The sequence below is a fragment of the Drosophila tropicalis genome, unplaced genomic scaffold (assembly GCF_018151085.1).
Source record: "Drosophila tropicalis isolate 14030-0801.00 unplaced genomic scaffold, ASM1815108v1 contig_593, whole genome shotgun sequence".
NCBI classification, from domain to species: domain Eukaryota; kingdom Metazoa; phylum Arthropoda; class Insecta; order Diptera; family Drosophilidae; genus Drosophila; species Drosophila tropicalis.
In genome coordinates, this window is record NW_027173070.1 from 466,991 (window position 1) to 486,693 (window position 19,703).

The window sequence follows — 19,703 nt, forward strand, 5'->3', positions numbered from 1 at the left end:
ATCACAAATTAGTTCACTCATTTGAACACACAACATACATTGTTTTAATTTTACATTATTGTTTCATGGATTAAACAAAGTAAGCAATGAGAATAAGCTCGATATTATTTTCTGTTTGGATTTTTTCGTCCTTACCAAAATGCTGCTGGTTCAACCGGGGCGTTATTTCCGATCTTGATGAGGAGTCATTCGAAATGTTAATTGCCGGCGGCTTTCATTCAGATTTTGCTCTTGCTAGTCGGCATGTAGTATCGATACGAACTATCGACAAGATTCGCTATAACGGTGATAATCACTTTTGTACAGGTATTGTTTTGAGTCGTCGCGAAATATTAACAGCGGCTCACTGTTTTACTGAGTAAGTGATAAGCAAAGTTCAGTATGTTTACCTTGGCTAACCTTGCCAACTTCTCTACTCTCCTGCCACAGCAAGTACAAGTCCGTTATGAATCCTCGTGGTGTTATGGTTGTATTTGGCAGTAGTCGCCGGATTGATCATTTCAGTAAGGATGAATACCGTCGATGTGATGAAATAATTATACATCCTAACTACAAGCGTTACCTGAAAAACGATTTGGCTATACTTCGTCTAACCGAACTTATTCCCCCTGAATCAGAAAACGTGAGACCAATCCGGCTTCGATCAATGCTAAATGTTACCATAGGCCTATCCTGTGTCACCATGGGATGGGGTCAGGTATATAGCCACGGTCCCTTTTCCAATGATTTACTATTCTTAGGTGTTCTCATAACTCCACATGAAAGCTGTGAACAGTCTATTAAGCACTATCAACGCAAGGGTAACCTATGCGTTTTACCTATGCAGGATGGTGAAGTTTGTCCTGGTGATCTTGGCGGTCCACTGATTTGTAAAGAAAATCTCGTTGGTCTTATTGGTGGCATCCAAAGGTGTGGAAGAGCTCAGGTCATTAAATTTGTAGATTTTAGGCATTATATGGACTGGGTGTATACAACGATTACAAGTCTAGAAAATGCTACGCAATCTATACAACTTGGAGAAAAGCTGCTTCTCTTGATATTTTTTGAACTCTTCATTGGCTTAGTTTCTTGATATTAAAATAATCTGTCGAAAATCCATTCTCATAAATCCATTGAAATCCGTACAAATAACTTATTTGTCTATACTGAGATACAACGGGCAAACATTTATGCATTAACTCACCATGGAGTCAGCTTGTGTGCCAAGCTGGACTAAAACTATCTGTAAACACTGTTCTTGGTCTCTCTATCTCATTTTTCTGTGCGGGTGAAAATAGCTGTTATAAACTGTATGACAGTTCGTTAGCAAATCAGCTTTGCTAGTCGATTGATACTTCTTGAAAGAAAAATTTCTAAAAAAAATTTTTCAAAGGAATCACAAGTCAGCTGCAGGTTTGGGCGAATAAAGTATGGCTTAACTCTTCCGTTGACCATGGCAATTGGTTAATTGAATTTCTAGCTAAAGCTGTAAAAAATGCTCTGTATTTTTATTAGGCAATGTGTTTTTATTTATAGTTTTAAAGCAGCTGACACATGCTACATAAGAAAGGAAACTTTTCGTGCTTGAACCGAAATTGTTGCATAGCCTAAGGGGCAATTGTGCTGGCAATGTGCGGTTGCAGGGCAAAATGCGAGTGGCACCGAATAATGAAATTTAATGCTTTTGCAAATTAAATTCAGAAATATTTGTGAGCCAAATGCAAATTTAATGCAATATGCCAACAGCGACAGAACCAAAAACCGAAACCAAAACCAAATCCTAAAAGGAGAGTCAGAGTCAGCATCAGGACCATACCCAGACCAAGCCTAACCAAAACCGAACCAAACCAAAACCAGAACCAACCCGACAAGCACGGACAAGCACAATAACCGAAAATTAAAGCCGCACTAATGAGCAGAGTAAAACCGAAAAATGAGCGCAAATGTGGCGACAACTACGTATGAACGTATTAAGGGCCTTGCGGGAGCCGCAACGAGAGTTCCAGTCAGTGGCTAGTGCCAAAGTGATTTTGGCCAAAAGCTGGAGTGCTTTTTTGTGTGTGCAACTTCCTGCCGGGCAATGTCAAAATGTGCACAACAGTCACGTTTTTTGGAGGGGCACAGACACAGAAGGAATGGGAGAAAGCAAAAAAAGACCACACATTATGACAAACCACGAACAGAGTTTTCGTTGCTCTAAAGTCGATTCTTAAATTCTTTATTGTTTATTAGTTTGCTTGGGCTTGCGATAGGTCATCTCATTGATAGGCATGAAGCCTGCATCACCCAAAGAGCGCACTGAAACCAGGCCCGAGGGTGCCACAGTTATCCAACTAATGGAACCGTGATGCAAAGTGAGACGTAGCCAGGCTTCTGGTGGCAACTGTAAGGCGCGTAAGACTAGATAACGTATAACATTGGCGTGTCCAATGATTAGCATATAGGAGTCTTGCTCCTGATCGGCTGGTGCTCGAAAAAAATAACGACGAAATGCGGCCTCAATGCGTGGTCCATCGCGTTGATAGGCTTGCTGAATATGCCGTGGATTGCGGTTCTGTGGGGGATCAGCAGGATATGGTGTACCCTCACAAAGTAGATCGCAACGCTTTAGCTTGAGGGGATCGAAATTGATTTGCTTTAGTATAATCATAGCCGTTTCCATAGCACGAGGCATTGTCGAAGCTACCACATAGTCCCATGATACACCCATCTCGGATAGACGACGCCCTGTACGAGCGGCTTGAGCCCGTCCACGATCTGTCAAATAGCCAGGTCGCTCATGTTCATCGGAATATTCCCCATGACGGACTAGAAAAATGTGTCGACGTGCCACAGACTTGGGCATCGATGGATTGCTTTCCTGGCTCAAAGAATGTACCCCTTTCCTCTGCTCATTTGGACCACGTTGATCCCAATCATAGATCCATTTACTGTCAAGTTCATTGGCGCCTTCGTCACCGTCTCCTCTCAGATAGGATGTCTGATCGATAAAACGCATGGTAAGATAGGTAACCAGGGAGCCACAGCTTAAAGCTCCCAGTGACTGGATAATCCCGTTCAGTCTCATTGAATTAATACTTTTTTTCTTGACTTATTTCTCGAAAAAGTGAAATGTAATTTATTGGAATTTGAGTGTTGAAATTTTATTCAAAGCTAAATTGCGGTCAATTGCAGACAAATTCAGTTGTCAAGTATTTTTGAAGTAATGAACTTTTTTCGAACTTTCCTTTTATGCAGATAGATCTGGGTGAATTTCGATGCTGCTGATTAGCATTGCAAGTCAATTGGTTGACTTGCCTTGGGTTTTCGCCAGAACCAACTTTGCGTCAAAGTTATTTTACCCTTGGCAACTTTTGAGCGGTAAAGTTTTGCGCAGAGAAAGCGAGAAAGAGAAGTTGTCGGCAAATGGTACAAAATGCTGGACAAAGCAGTGACCTGTAAGTCCGTATAAATAATGAAATCCTTAAGTGAGCAAGTCATCACGCAATTTGTGATACCCCTCCTTACCATCCTGAATTCATTTTTGTCCCCAGGACATACATACATACCTTTCCATAATAAGAATGGCCTATCAACAACATTTTCACTGGTTAAATAACTTTTGCCAAGTTTCTGCTTCATTTAATTTTCGACGCCAAGAACACAAGAGGACCTTCAAAAAGATATCCACAAGTGGCTGACCGTGATGGTGAAGGGTTTCATCATCATTCACCCACCATCACTTTTCTGCTCTTGCTCCTGTTGCCTGTCAGATTTGGACTAATGAAGTTTTGTTAGCAACTTTTGACATGCCGACGCCAGGGGGCTTCCACAGCTCATCGTCTTATCGATTCAAACTGGGGAAGTAGGAAAAATAGACAGACAGATTGAACCGAACGAAAAGCTAGATTCAATTGTCGGGACAGTCAAGCTTAATTTACTATATCTGAAAAAGTTTTCTTTCCTTTTCCTTTGGTTTATTAACATAGGGAAATGGATAATTGTCTCTGAGAGGTGACCAAGTGAGAGCTTGATGGGCCCTTTGGGGCAGAACATCTCGATTTGAGGAATATAATGAATACGTGTTGCTGCTTCATTTCCTCTATGTCAAATTTTCATTAAATTTTTTTGTAACTAGAATTGTGACTGCTCTGCAGTTGAGTGCTCTGTCCTACTCTTAACACTGAATTGATATTTGAAGAAACCTGTCTGTTTATTAATGCCTTCTCTGCACTCCTGCGTGCACCGTTATTTTGCGTTTATGCCTTCACCCAACATGACTATGGTTCCTTGTAGTTATGATACCCAATTTCGCAGTTAATCAACAGAGATGTTATTTTATTTATAGTGTATATTCAAGTGCGTTGCTCTCGTATAATTTATGTCATATTTTTCAATTTGATCAACGAAAAACCTATTAAATGCAAAAGTCCTGGTCTAGTTAAAGGCAAATGAAATGGTCACTTTCCGCTTGCCGAGTAAAAATAGTGCAAAGGGCGTAAGGGCGTGCCATCATTTCCGCCTTGAATTTGCACAAAATTTACACGAATTTGATTATTATTATGATGGCAATTTGCAAAAATGTCATCCTTCAAGCGAATAAAAAGGAGGAAAAGAAGCAGCAGTAGGGGCAAAAAATAAAAAGCGCACCAAGAAGAGAAACGAACAAGCGGAAATTTCTCATTGCGCAAAGTGGCACACACACACACACATACACACAGGAAAAACATAGAGAAAAGACTTTGACTATAGAATATACAGGGTGACTGTGCAATGAAAATCTAGAATACTTGCATTTACTGGTCAAATGCGTAGCTTCTGCGCTTCTGCCGTACAGCCCCAGCCCCACCCACATGCCACAATGCGAAGGAGGAGCAGTCCTTGACAGGAGCAATAAGAGGAGAATTGTATGGAGGAGCTGCTGAAGTCGTTCATTCCTTCTATACAATTTGTGTGCGCTCTGCTTGGTTGTGTTGGCATTTTTACTTATCGCGCGGTTGGCCATAATTATGGTGGCATGGGCGGCACGTCTTCTTCTCGACAGTGCGCCTGCCTGCCATCCGTATCCTGCTGCAGGATGTTCAATTTTCGTTTGCCTCTTATTTCGCCTTAGTCATTTTGATTTCCTTATTTGCCTTGTCGCACATTTTTACTTCCCTGCCTTTTCATTTTTTTCTTTTTTCATTTTATCTTCCAGTTGCATTACTTTAAGTGGCCATGCCACCACCTCGACATGTTTCCCCGCCCGCCGGATTTTCTATCTACCAACACTTTTAAGGTTCGAGCTGTGCGAAATTATCTTTTGGGCGAAATCAAAAGTTTTCCGCTTTTATGTGGCTCTTCTCTGTTCATGGGGCACCCCGTGGTTTCTGTGCGCCTTTTTTTTTGGCGGTTGGTTAAAACGATGTCAAGGCCAAAGTCTTGGCGGCAAATGCGGAAAAACATTGCATCAAAGAGGATAAAACATGACAAGCAAACAACTACAAACATTGTTTAACTTTTATTATTTCTAGACTTCAGGTCCTTGCCTGCGGCCTGCCTGCCCTGTATGTGTGGTATTTAAATGATTGACGATTAAATTAAATTTCGTAAAATCTGATAACAGCAGCTGCCAGGAGGGCAGGAAACTAAAGAGTTTTGCAGTTTGCCACATGCTGCACATTTGAGGCTTGTTTTAAATTGCAGAAAAACCTAAGCTCAATGCTTTGCCTCTGGACTTGCAATAGTAAATCTTTTTTCTTGCATATTTCAGAGGCGACACAATTGCACAATGAAAACTGCTTGCAATGGGGAAAAACAAGCTAAATATGCAAAGTTTGTAGTTGCCACATAGCTTATGGGTGGCCGTTGGGTGCAGTGGGGGGAGCTTAAAATACGACTAGCGCTAGACGTAGCACACACACGCACAAACACTGAGGAAGCAACGTATACACACATGTTCAACTTAATAGCTCATACGCCATGTTGGCCCTATTGTTGACTGCCCTCGTTTGTTTACGGTTTAGTGGATTAATGTTCGAAATAAAAAATATTACAAAATATAAAAGAGAAAGAAAAATATATCTAAAAAGCGGAGAGGGGGAAAAAAGAAGTGGAGTTACCCAAATACATCGCAGGGAAGTAGAAATAACTGCACAAATTGTTGTTTCTTTGAAGTTTAAACAAATCTGCATAAGGTAACACAAGGCAAAAGCCGTTACAATTTATGTGCATAAATGTGGGCCAAACCGACTCCGAAGTTGTTAGTCGTAGTCTGCTGGTCAAATTGTTGTTGAACTTTTTTTCCATGTGATTTTCCATACATACATATGTATATGTATATGTATACGCCTTCCAACATATATAAATTATTTATTGTATATGTACAATATTTGCTTTATTCCTAAGACTTGTGCATTTACAGCTTTTTTCTCCTTCTGGTCATATTTTATTTGATTGTTTTGTGCTTGGTAAAGAAATTTATTTATACTTGTGAAATGTACAAGCAAGAACTTAACGGGAATCTCGGAAAATTGGGACCACAATACATGGGTTATTATACAGGAGAGCAGTTTTTTTAATACAGATCATACAACGAGATCGAAACTGATTGGTATTGCTAAACAGAAATAGGTTGGTGTATTTGTGATTATTAACTAAAAAAGGATTTAAAGAAACTTTCACAAACTAAAGAAACTCTTTCAAATGTTGGAACTAAGCAACAAGAGGCGTTGTCATATCATCAATCTTTGTATGAATTTTTTGCTTCAACCCTCGCATCTGCATTTGATGAAAACGTAATTACATTATAGTTTAAAACTAATTGCAAGTCCTTTTTGCTTTTCAAATTGAAGTAGTATATGCCGTAATATTGCCAGCACTTTGATTTCGGCAAAAAAAGGAAAGTTTCAATTAAAATTGCATTTGAGCTTATTGTTGCCGTTCGTCATCATCATTTTTGGAGGGTAGAACACAGAAACTTTGCCATTTTAAGTATTATTTCTACTAGTTGTCTGAAAGTTTTGTGAAATTTGTTTTGCTTTTATGGTGGATGAGTTTTTGCTGATGGTGTTGTTGTTATTGGTGGTGGTGTTGGTGGTGGTGATGTTGTTGCCTCTGTTGTGGTTGTGGGTTGGGGTTTTCCTTTTCTCATAATTGAAACTTTCAAATGTAAATAAGGAAAAGGCACTATCTAGTTATATGCTTACATTCAAAGTGGCAAAGTTAATGCATTTACCCAAAATCATAAAAATAATAGAGAAAGAGACTCAACAGCAAAGTGACAGAGAAAGAGGGAATACCATTAAAACTTTGGCCAACAATTACACTAACCGAGACAGCCATAAATATTCATATTTAATAATCATAACTCAAATATAGTACCATCTAAATCAAAATGTGTGGAAATTCCATGTATTTTCATGGTCTGGCAATTGAACTAGATTTGAACATGAATCTGTGTGCATATTGAGCAAAAGGTCAAGGGGAAAGAAAGATAAAAGAGAGAAGTTACATGCATTTGCTGAATGGACGCCATTGCCCATTATATGTATATATAAATGTATGTGAACATATATATTAAAGTAAAAATAAAACATACTGAAACACATGTTCAAACGATATGAGATTTTTATTGGTCGAAATCCGTTTACTTTACCTCTAAAATTATTTATCTTTAAGTCCTTAACAACTTATAGTTTTAGACATTACTTGAAGAGCCAATAAAAGGTTTTGGTAAGTTTTATAGGGAATAAATTGTAACTTACTTTAACTGAAAAGAAGGTGGTTCAAAATAGATCATAAAAGTTCGAGTTCCCTTTCAACCATATCTGTGTACTTGCTTCACAATTGCCTTAACTTGTTCTTTACACATTTTAAAGTAATTAAAAGTCACAAAAGTTTAGCTTAGTCAGTTTTGAAAATAAATGCCAAATTCGTTTTCTTTGCTTTTGTTTTTGTTTATGTCCGCGCGTCTCTATGGCGGCGACCTGGTTGGCCCTGGTTGGCCCTGGCTTTGGCCCTATGCCTTTTTTTTTCACCGATTTTTGGTCTTTTCTCCTTTCTGCTGCATTCCTGTTGCCCTGTTTTTGGCTTGTCGCCATGGGACCAAAAGACATGGAAGAAGATCGGAGTAGTGCAATGTCAGCTTCGCCATTTAGCCTTGTCACATTATTTGGCTTATACACCCAGAAAAGTCTTGTCTTTTTTTCTATTACATTTTTTTTTCTTTTTGCGTTTTATTTTCTTTTCCGTTGCTGTTGGCACTTTTTTTTGCCTTACCCTTTTCACTGGTCGCCTAATTGTTGTTGTAATCACCATGCTGACTCCATTCTGCTGGTATTTTTGGCCACCATGACAACCTTCCGCTAGCCGCCAGCCACCGCTCCTATTCATTCATTCATGGTTATCCTTTTCCCTTTTTGGCCATTCAGATTTTTGGTTTTAAGTCTATTTCATTCCCTGTCCCAGCCTCCCTGCCTCTTCCTCCATTGGCGTTTAGAAGTCATCAGCATTATCATCCTTGTTACCCATTCTTTATATCTGAGTTTCTGCATGTGTGACATGCTGCACTTTAGTTAGGTTTTTTTATTCTTTTTTCTGGTGGCTCGTTCGCTTCAGTTAAGTTTGCAGCCTGTGTGAGATAGTTGCGATGGCTTCCGTCCGTGTTCGTATCCGTGTCCGTGACTGAGACTGAGCCTCTTCCAGTTGCGTACTTTAGTACTTTACTTTGCATCGGATGTTCAATTTCCTTTAGCTACTTTTTTTTTTGTTTCAAGGGAAAGTTTTCCTTTTTTCTACAACTTTCCACAAAACCCTTCACAATAAATAATGCAGTCCTTGTCTATAAAGATGTCAATTAAAGCAAATGTCTATTTTCTTTAATCTCTTGAATCTCTTCGATTCTCATCGAACCATATTCCTTACGTTTCATTTGCATATACGCAGTTGATAGCCTCAATTATGCTTATATCAACATACATATACATACATATGTGTATAAATGTAGATATGTAAATATGGAATCATGTAGGGCGATTAAATCCAGACTCAAATGTGGGCAATATGCAAACGAGTTCTCATTGGATGTCTTGTGGATATTTGAAGTTACCATTTCTTAATGTGTTTCATATTGGTTGGAGAGAGTTCTGCATTTGCGGAAACGACTGAGATGAACCTAGTTTAAGAATGTGACTAATGAACTGTTGTTCTGAATAAAACTCTATCTTGGATTAGTAAAATTCACTAATATAAATGAGTAATGGAAATACGCAACATTGTTAGTATTGCATTAACTTACCTTTTTGTAATGCAAAATCGTTTTAAGTAACGGAATAAAGTTTTCTTGAGTCCATTCATTCCTATTTATTGCAGTTTTCTTTTCCTACTGTTGTTGTTGTTGTTGCTTTTGTGTATTCGCATGCTAATGTTTCACACAAACTTATGGAACTTTTTGCAATGGCATCCGCGACATTCGCAAAGCCATTTCGCCATTTCTCGTCCACCTTCTTTGCACTTTTCGCTCGTCCTTTTTTTTTTTGCTCTCCTTGGTGTTGTTGCTGTTCATTCTTTTTTTTTCCTCTCACTCTTTGCATAATGCTTTGTGTGTAGTGATAATAAAAAAGGCGCTGGGGAACTTTTGTTTAAATCAACGAGGCATCTTACCCAAAAGCAAGCAATGGCAGTCAGAATGGCGGCGACCCACTCGGAGCTGAAGCACTTTCCATTCTTTGGGTCTGTCTCTAGCTCTGAGTCTCTGGCTATGGCTCTTCATCTTGCCAGGTCCCCTAACAATTTGTACGCCTCAGTGCGTACGCATTTCTGGGCACTTAAGTTTCTATATAGCCTACGAAACGGCGGCAACTCCGCATCCTTCGAGCCCCGTGCTTCATGTCGATGTTGCGTGCCTCAAGCGGAGAGCATTTTCTTCTTCTCCAGAGTCAATGCTTAATTTTTCCCGTAACGAACTCGCCGCTTTTTTTTTTTCTTTCCGACTTTTGCTTTTGTTTTATTTAGCCATTGGAAATTTTCATACAGCAAAAAAAAGGAAATCGAGACTGTTTTGCATTTCTCATTAATGGAGGAGGGAAGAACGGGAAAAAGTAGAGATTCGTTGGATCGTTGATGAGTGCAATTAGCAATTTGCATAGTAAAAACTAAATGAATTTAATTTTTTCTCTTTCTATTCTCTTTATTCTCTGCCTTTGCGGTTTTGGGCGAAAGGACCAAAAACAAGTTGGCCAAGTGGCGAGCCACACAATTTTCATAACTAATAAGTAGCTTGTGCTGGTTATCTTGCCGCTGCCACTACAAAAAACAAGTCAACATCTACAATCGCATAGTTATAAAGGACAAAAAGCTCACAAAGCGCAGACTATATAGTTTGAAAGTTGAAAGATTACCAAACATGGTATTTTCATTTCTGAGGTTTCAAAAAACATTCAAGACTGCATAAAGAAGGTCTTTCCTTTTGGCTTTTAAAGTCAAATCGTAGCTCCTCTTTAAATTAAAATCAAAAGACAAAGTATACCCTGTAAACAGACCTTTTTGGTTTCTATAAATGTGGGCTATATCTCTTAAATATGCTAGGGTCCTAAAATAAGAGCGGCTTTAAAGTAATCGAATCATTTCCCCTATCAGTTGATCCACTTACGGCCACCTTAAAATGCATAGCATACTTTTTTGGGTTAATGGAGATTTTGTATACGTATATTCGTTGAAATTTTACTTATTTCAGATGTTTAAAGAATTTTACCCATTTTAACACCGTCTTTAATGTAGAGGCTTTAAGTATTCATGACTAAAGGAGGTATATATAGGTTATATATATTTATGCACTTGCAGCATAGTTTATATGGTAATTATGGAAACAGTTCCCTGACTCTGTCTTTGTTTGCTCTACTCTCATTGTAGTTGTTATGCCTTACCTTCAATTTGGTAAGCGTTAAAACTGTCGGCAATGGACCGTAATTAAACTGTAAGTTCATTTACACAAGCACACAAAAATTATGCAATAATGGGTTGAGTGTTGAGACAGGCCACAGCAGCATTTACCCACCACCACAATACCATGAAGGCAGAGCAAGACGTCGAGCAATGTCGACGTTTATATGGTAATGCCCACGCTGCATTTTAATTATTTATTATTATTGTTGTTGTTGGTCCTTTGCTGCTGCTGCCTCTGTTATTGTGGAGTGCTGTGGCCACCTGGTGGCGTCTTGCTCCGGAGCATGGAAAACCGCATTAAGCAACTCACAAGTGTAGTAACTAACCATTTTTTGCTAATTATGTTAATATAAGCACAGACAGAGAGACAGACATTGTTCTGTTAAACCTGGTCACAATTATAATTAGAAATAATAAACTACTTAACCAGAACTGGATAATCCAATTAAAGAAAGGGTTAAGCCCATAAATCCTTTTTGCCATTATTTCAAATTGTTGATCACAAAACATCATATCAGCCATCATTTGAAAGAAAACTTCATTCAAACATCTTAATTATTGCTTCTCGAATCTATAGTTCAAAACCGATTAACCGATTCCCAAGATTTCTCCATTTGGCTTTTCCATTTGGCCGACATTTTCTTAACTTTAAAAAGTAAAATGTAATGCCAATAGGTCGAAATGTAGACAAAAAACTTTAAATCAATTTAGTAAAAATACTCTATACTTAAGATTTAACCAAAGTGGCATAAGAATGTAGAGTTCATATTGAATCTAAAACAAAATTATTAACTCTATTTACAGACAATACGCTTGTTTTCACTCAGTTCTCATTTAATTAGTTTATTAACTTTGTCCATTTTGTTGTGCAAGTTGTCCGTCTAGTTCGTTTATGGATTTTCTAGTAGTTGACATCACCAACTTGAATAGGCGACTCACGTAAGACTTTGGAACGGACCCCATAAACCTGTTCAAGTGTCGACCAAGTCAATTTTCATCGCTTGTAACGAATTGCGACAGGTAAATAGAGCCCTTGGTTGTGCCATAACTCAACTTGCAGTTGGTGTTGGTTGGTCTTAGGTTGATAGCAACACAAGAACACGACGTCAAAATTTAATTACAACTACATATTAGTTAGATGCATAAACAACAACTAAAGGAAGTAGCAGCAGCAGTAGAAGCGAAAAATGTTTTGCAATTTCACCCCGAAAATTGCATGACAGGCAGTCAAGCAGTCAGGCGGGTAGTCAGGCAGCTCCTTTCACTTTGTCTTGGACAAACTCCAGGCAGTTTTATGCCCGTAGCCCACAAAAACTGACGTCTATTGCCTGCCTTCTCGTTGGCCACTACTAAAGCCACTGCTGGTCTCCTCACTGTGTCTCTCTCCCACACTCTCTCGTCCACTGTCTGGGCCAGGGCCATAAATTATTAAATTTTAACAAGTTTTTATGCAATGCCAAGTTTTAGTCTCTGTTTTTCTTGTCTGCGTCTCGGATCTTTGGCGCAAATCGAGCAAACTTACCATGCCTTACTTTGTCAGTGGCCAGCAGCCACTACGTGACTGAAAACTGACAACTACTTCGCCATCGCTGCCAGAGCTCCTCCTATTCCATCATAAACAACTCCTCCCTTGCAACCTTCCGGCAACCTTCTCTTCTTTGCCATCCTTACCAGCCATGACTTTTTAATTGCAAGCAATGTGGCTACTTTGATTGCCATAATAATATTAATAATAGCAAATTCTGAAACACAATTATTTGTTTTCCTGTTGTATGTTTTTTTTTTTTTTTTTTAGCTGGTGCGAGAAAAAAATGACTTAAACAACGTTCGCATAAACGAATTATTATTCCACATTATTTAGCTAATTAACTAGTTTTTTTCCCTCAACTAATAATGAAATAAACTTGTGGATTTTGTTTTAATTTGCATTTTTTAGCATTATTTGAAATTTGCTTAAATTCACAAGACTTGTTTTCTGGCTTAGATCATGGCAATGGCTTGAATTTCCGTTAACTAATTGCTGCCGTTTTCTAGTTTGAAGAACTCTCAATAATGTGTTCCTCATGGAATGCGCATTAAAAATGAAAAATTACATTAGCTGAGGTGATTTCGTCTCATCCTCCTTCCCTGTCTCTCATCGCCATTCAGTCATTCATTCCATTTGCCCAGATGCCTTTTACAATAAATTTCAGTCACAATATTGGGGACATTTTCTTTTATGCAAAAGTTCAGCGTAACGCACGAAATGCGGTTTGTTTATGCGTTCGCTGAAGCGTAAAAAGTCGCACAATGTGACAGTTAAATATTGGCTGGATATATGCTGTATATGTACGCATATTTCTGCGTTTTTTGTTTTGTTTTTGTTTCCTTCCTTTTTTTTCACGATCCGAGCTCGGCGACTGGCGTGCCGACTGGCGACTGGGAGTGGTTCTGGGTAAAAACGTTAATTAAGTTCTTAAAGGACGTGTTGTGTGGAAGTACTGTTTGCGGGTCTTTATTCATTGTGGCCTGGTACGGCCAGACCGGCATGGTCTGCATATCTCAGCGAAAAATGTTGGCAAAAGGTGTGCAAGAACAACAAGCAAGTGACTGGGGAGCAAGGAAAAGGGTATCAGCTCACATAAATTGATTTCATACAAACTGTATAATTCATTTTCGTTTTGTTTTGCACTTGACTCGTGTACGGCATTGTCCTCCTAGCTGTGGATATGGGAATACGTGTTTGCCTTGAAAAAGAAAATACTCGGTTTACCAACCAACGAACCAGGCAATAAAATATAATTCATCCAATGCACAGAGGAAGCTCTTTATTGCTAGCAGGGTCAGGTACATGTATGTGGACTCCAACACTTTCCTCAAATAAGCACAATGAAAGTTTCGTCTTAAACAGACTTCCATAATAAATTTGGAATTTTTCATTATTAATAAAGCATTATAAGGCCTTGCTAAGAATTGCTTACCAGCAAACCTTTATACATTCTAGGTTTGTCAGTGAACTTTGTAAAGTGAAAGTCCTTATAAATGGAATAGGTATACCAAATAGCTTAGTACCAACATTGAAGAAAAAGGCATACATTGCTAATCTAGTTAGACTTACCCTATTAAAGATCTGGAGGCAGATATGATGAATAACATAATTATTAAGGATTACCCCTTAGATATAGTGGATTAACGGAGAATGGAGATTCTGCCAAGTAATATTAAGCGAATGTAATTAAACACTGAAATGAATCAAAGGGTAAAGTTCTATAAATAAGTGCATTATCTGAATGACAAACACAGCTTAAATTGAGTGTAATTCCACATTGAGCCCATATGCGGTTAACCACACAGTATCTTAAGAAACTATGACAATTCTCATACCTATGAATGGAATGTTGGTGTTTGTTGATAACTATTATTCTAAGCATTTAATCGCATTTTAATTGTTTTTGAATCTGTGTGTGTGTCCGCACAAATACGAGGCAAATCAAAGTGTTTATATTCAATTTGATTGATTGAAAAATATTGACAAAACGTTGTGAGCTATTCTCTGGCATGAATACCCTTAACAAAAATATATGCAAATATAGCCGGATAGCCATAGCTTAATGCCATTGGATTATTTATGTATGTTCAACAAATTCATTTCGACAATATGAGACAATGCAAATATAAAACAAACAAATGTAATAAATTTACCGCAATATGTTGAAACTAAATGTATTTTAGACTGGTTTGTTCCAAATTATTCCCGAAGTTCTCTTGTTCTCATAACTCAACAACATTTTAAAAAGATTCTAAGGACTATGATTCATTAAGAAAGAGAGTGTTTAGCGGAGAAAAATTTGTTTAGATTAAGTGTCCAGAATGTGTCCATGTAACAAATCTGTCTTTCTTTCCTTAACTGCTATTTATGTTTTGTATAGTCCTTGAAAGGGTTTCCTCTATCACTCTCAAGCATAACTTGTATATAGATTGTAAGATTTCTGAAACCACTTTGTGGAGTTGAGATAGTTTAAGTTTCTCTTTAAACTTCCTTGTTCAGCTCTTTAATCTACAAACATCTCAAACCCAGTTCATCAAAGTTTCCTGAGCAAACAGAATCCACCCTAATTCACTTGACAAACAACCGTACATGGACAGACGTAAGCAAATAGCAGTAAAACATAACCCATTCAGCGCAAATCGCTCGCAATTAATCATTCAGTTGCGGCATTCAAAATATAAAAAATAAACATAACAAAAAAGGATAACACCTTTGCAGTTCGCTATAAATAACAAAATATTTTCACTGAGTCCATATCAAAAAAGTAAGAAAGAACGAGGAAAAAAGCAGTTACATTGTTTTATTTGACAATTTCTACCATCGGTCCGTGTCAGCTGGAATGTGCCTGGCACTTCGTTTTTTCTTTTTTTGTTGCCAAAATCTCCGACGGACAAGTGTGGCCGTTCACACGCTTCTGACTGGGTGTTTGGTTGTGTTGCTTTCTCTATGATCCTGTTCTTCGAAACAAGCAAAACATCAGCAACGGCAGCTAAAAAACGGCATCTATAGAAATGCAAATGCAACAAGAGCAGTGGCAATACTGAAGTATTGTTTGCATCAACGCACAGAAACCACAACACATCTTCTAAAGGAAACGCCGCAATCGGAACTGGAAAGGGCAGTAGTAGAAGTTCAAGTCGTTAACTTGACTGACAAACCAACCGTAAAGCAGCCCAAAAGGTAAAGATGAAAATAAAATTGACGAGCTGTGGTGAAGGGTCAAAAGGAAAAAGAAACAATCTGTCCAAAAATTCTGTGAAACGATTTAAGAATACTCTGTACGTTTCGTGCAAGAGGACTTTATTAAAACTAGATGTCTGGGATAGCTGAAATGAGGAAGTAATACATTCTGCTAAATATGTAGCTGTCTGGAAACTATTAGAATTCAGAGGGCAAATGATTTTCGTCATCTCAAAATACCCCAAAACTTATTTCAGATGTACAGGGTATTAAAAAAGAAAAGGGCCAAATATGCAAATATTGAACGAGACAATCAAATATGCAACAGTAATTTTTTGTATCAACTGTCGGCAATGGCGAAGGAGAGGTGGAATGAAAGGATGAATGGTTAGCTGAATTCTACTGACTTGGACAGGGGTTGGATGTCATTTGAACTGGCATTATGTTTCAGACCCAAGACCCCAAGAACAAAGGGGATTTGGGGCTGGCTGCTCCCTTGACTACATAAACAAGTACAAAGTTTGTGTTTTCCTTTGTTGCTTTTCTTTTATTTTCATTTCGCTTTTTCTTGTGTATGGACATGGTTCTCAAATGGAAAGTGTTAAATCAAAAGCATCTGGAAATGAAAACTTTAAGTCAAGAATTTTAATTAAATAATTTCATTCACTTTTCAAGCTGTTGTTAAGCTGTAAGAGTTACATCATTTGCGAAAATTGTGCTTTCACTAAGCATTATTCCCAAGTAATCCTTGTGAGGCAACCTTCAATTCAAATGATTTATATTTTTGTATAGACGACGCACATCTCATATGTAACATGCATATATTCATAAGCCATATATATGTGTACGTAGATCATGTTGCATCTGTGTGAATATGATGTATTTTCAATGTGTTCACAGATGTTTGAAAAGTAATTCACTTGTGTGGCTGCCAAGCTTTGAGTGAAACGTCCTTGGTCCCTCGCTCTCCTCTGCAACCCCCTTTTAGGTTCGTTCTCCATCCATCCATATGCAACACAGACACAGACTTAGGCAATGTTTGTACTTGAGTACACAACTTGTAAATATGCCATGCATCTTTATTGTTTACTCATGCTTTCACCTTTCTTCCACCCTCGATCTGTTGCCAATGGATTTTATTACCAAAGTTGTTGTTGTTGTTGCTGCTGCCGCTTGTATTGTGTTTGAGCCTGTAAGTCATATTTGTAGTATCTTTAAACGGTTCTTAAGTGCCGCCCACGTAAGAAGGCGACTCAGCAGAAGATGCAGATAGGTCTTGGTCTCAGTATCGAGTCTCTAGTGTCCTAGTCTTCAACAATTTTGGCACGGACACAACATTAATGCAAAAGTCCTAACTGTCATTCATTTAATTTAGCTGGATACATCAACAGGTAAGTTTTCTAAGAAGTTTCACTGAGATGGCAGATCCTTTAGAACAGTTCAAAAATAATACTTTCTATTTAGAAAATTAAATACACAGTGATTAACGAAGCTTTTTCCATTGCATTATTTTCATAAGCAGGACAATATCAATTATTTCTCTTCCCAATTTTTACGTTTACGTTTATTGCATTTTAAGCATTTAATCCCTTCTACTGATTGTAAGTTATTGATACTTGTTTCTAGGACATCAAGTCATTGTCAAGCCTCTGACAGCATACGCATTGATGGTTTCCACAAATTGAATATGTCAATCACAGGGGCACTCAGTGTGGTCTACTGCGTGGTCTTGTTGGGATCTCCTTTTTTTTGGGTGAGCAAAGCTCGATTTAACTTTCTTCTTTATCTCCCAATTTTTTGGGTCGTAGACGGGTTAATAATAGTCAAAAGTTCACACATTGTGCGCAAACACTTTCTGTGCCATATTTACGCATAGACACACATACACACACACACGCACGCACACACAGAGAAGCATGTAGAAAATTCTTGGCCAACTTGCGTTGCTTTGGCCATTCATTGGCGATGACTTTGTTAGCTAACGGTACTTTGTAGATTTTTATGTGCAAAGTTGAAAGGCATTTGCGATAAAATAAAAGGAAGTATAAGCATGGAGTAGAAGTAGCTAGGTAAAAGCGATTGTACAATGATTGTGTCTGGCATGACAAGGACATTGGCTATTATCTTGTTTTTGTCACGAAAACAGTTAAAGAAGGTTATTGATAGGTGCACTGTGCACACTGCTCGGACATTGCAGTGATGAATTGCTATAGTTGGAAGAGAGAGATACGATATACATAGGTATATATATTTTCTCTTGCTTTAATTTGCTTTGGAGAACAATGAAATGCCATGGCAGGACTTCGGCCTGCTCTTAATTGTCTCGTTGACGCCTTCCACGGTGTGAAAATACACTCGACCACGCCCACACACTCACAGACACACGAAAACACACAGCCAGAAGCCATTTACTTTCAGTCAATTGTCATATTTAATTTAATACCCACACCAGGTACGGCCATCTGCAAATAGAAAATTTAAATTCAACCGTCTTCGAATTTAATTTCTATTTTGACCCACTTGGCAATATGACAAAACCCGATCAAGAATTTATGATAATGCCGTTGAGATTTTGCCAAAACACCGACCGGAATCGAAATCAACAAATAAACATTTTTATGTCACCTTTTGAAGTTTGAACAAAATTTCTCTGTGAAATGAATCGAATACAAAGACTACACATAAGCTACCGGCAGATAATATTGGGTGCCAGATTTTGGGTACGTTTCACCAGTGATCAGGGATGCGCCAAGGAGAAAGCAAGTAATCTATGTAAACAGGAAGCAGAGAAACTTGAGAAGAACTGTGACAGGGACAAGCCAGAGAGCCAACGCCCGAAAGTCACTCGAATAGATGGTGATGGAGTTGGCAGTGAAATGATTGAGTCGTTGGTCAAGGTTTTTTCCACCGTACAAGTACCGATCGATTGGGATGTCTTTCATGAGCATAAAATAGAATCCACGGAAGGTGAAGATATCTCACCCAAATTGCTGGCGTCCCTATGTCAAAATAAAATAGGCATTAAGGGTCCATTCGAGAGTGGTCCTTGTCTCAGGAAATTGCGCAAGAAATTTCAATTATTTGCCTCGGTGGCAGTCTGTCGGAATCTGGAGGGACAGAACACTCCATACGGGAAGTTGGATTGTCTAATAATACGCGATCAGGTGGAGGGCGAATATTCTGGTATTGAGCATCGTGTGGTACCTGGTGTTATGCAAACCATTAAAGTTAGCACAGCTGAGGGTGCCGATCGCATGGCCAGATATGTCTTTGAATATGCCAAAAAGAATAATCGTAAGAAGATCACAGTGGCACATAAGGCAAATATTATGCGATTGACGGATGGCACGTTCTTAGCGCCTATGCGCAGAGAGGCGGCCAAGTATCAGGATGATATAATGTTTGAAGAACGCTACCTGGATACAGTATGTCTGGCTATGTTGATGAAACCGGAGAAAAAGGATGTTCTTGTTGCCTCTAGCATGTATGGAGATGTGTTGACTTTCATGGCCGCCAGCATAATGGGCGGGCCAGCTTTATGCCCCGGCTTTGCGGTCGGACCCATGGGATTGATCTATGAGCCAATAATACACACAAATACAAATATAGCCGGCAAGGATATAGTCAATCCGACAGGCATGCTGCTCTCTGGTGTACTAATGTTGCGGGAGATGAAACTAAATAAATACGCTGATAAAATTTGCTGCGCCGTGAGCACCGTGTTCAAGGAGACCGATTGTCGCACAAAAGATCTTGGCGGTAAGGCAAAGTGCTCGGAGTTCACGCAACTTGTATGCGATTGCCTACCTCAAAGTTAAGCAAACAATAAACTCATTCTTTAGATTAAACAAAATAATCAAAATAAAGTTCTGCTGAAATAATTTACGGTGTGGTAGTGGCAATTCCCTTACTATCGTTCTCTTAACTAAACACACATTTATAATATGTAATTACCGTTGCATTTAATTCACTTTGGCCATTTGGTCAAGCCTTACCCTGCCCATAAAAGTAGCGGCCATTTGCAAGGCTATCGCAGTCGTATATTTATATGGCCTTTCTACTGCTTCTGCTTGTCCCAGCGAAATTTCGACAGATTTATGACCACCAGATGCAG

At 38.6% G+C, this 19,703-nt stretch overlaps 2 protein-coding genes across 2 annotated transcripts; one reads left to right on the forward strand and one right to left on the reverse strand.

The window, feature by feature from the left end:
• Nucleotides 1-2,197: 2,197 nt before the first annotated feature.
• On the reverse strand, nt 2,198-3,070 carry Pgam5-2 (Phosphoglycerate mutase 5-2). The gene has a single exon (XM_068291385.1). The coding sequence runs from the start codon at nt 3,044-3,046 to the stop codon at nt 2,198-2,200; it is 849 nt and encodes a 282-aa protein (XP_068147486.1). The 5' UTR covers nt 3,047-3,070.
• Nucleotides 3,071-18,184: 15,114 nt separating this feature from the next.
• Nucleotides 18,185-19,470, forward strand: LOC137577247 (probable isocitrate dehydrogenase [NAD] subunit alpha, mitochondrial). The gene has a single exon (XM_068290668.1). The coding sequence runs from the start codon at nt 18,247-18,249 to the stop codon at nt 19,405-19,407; it is 1,161 nt and encodes a 386-aa protein (XP_068146769.1). The 5' UTR covers nt 18,185-18,246; the 3' UTR covers nt 19,408-19,470.
• Nucleotides 19,471-19,703: the final 233 nt, after the last annotated feature.

What these genes read in the sequence shown, in the direction of transcription:
- Pgam5-2 (XM_068291385.1), bottom strand. Translation starts at nt 3,046, where the DNA reads ATGAGACTGAACGGGATTATCCAGTCACTGGGAGCTTTAAGCTGTGGC.
- LOC137577247 (XM_068290668.1), top strand. Translation starts at nt 18,247, where the DNA reads ATGAATCGAATACAAAGACTACACATAAGCTACCGGCAGATAATATTG.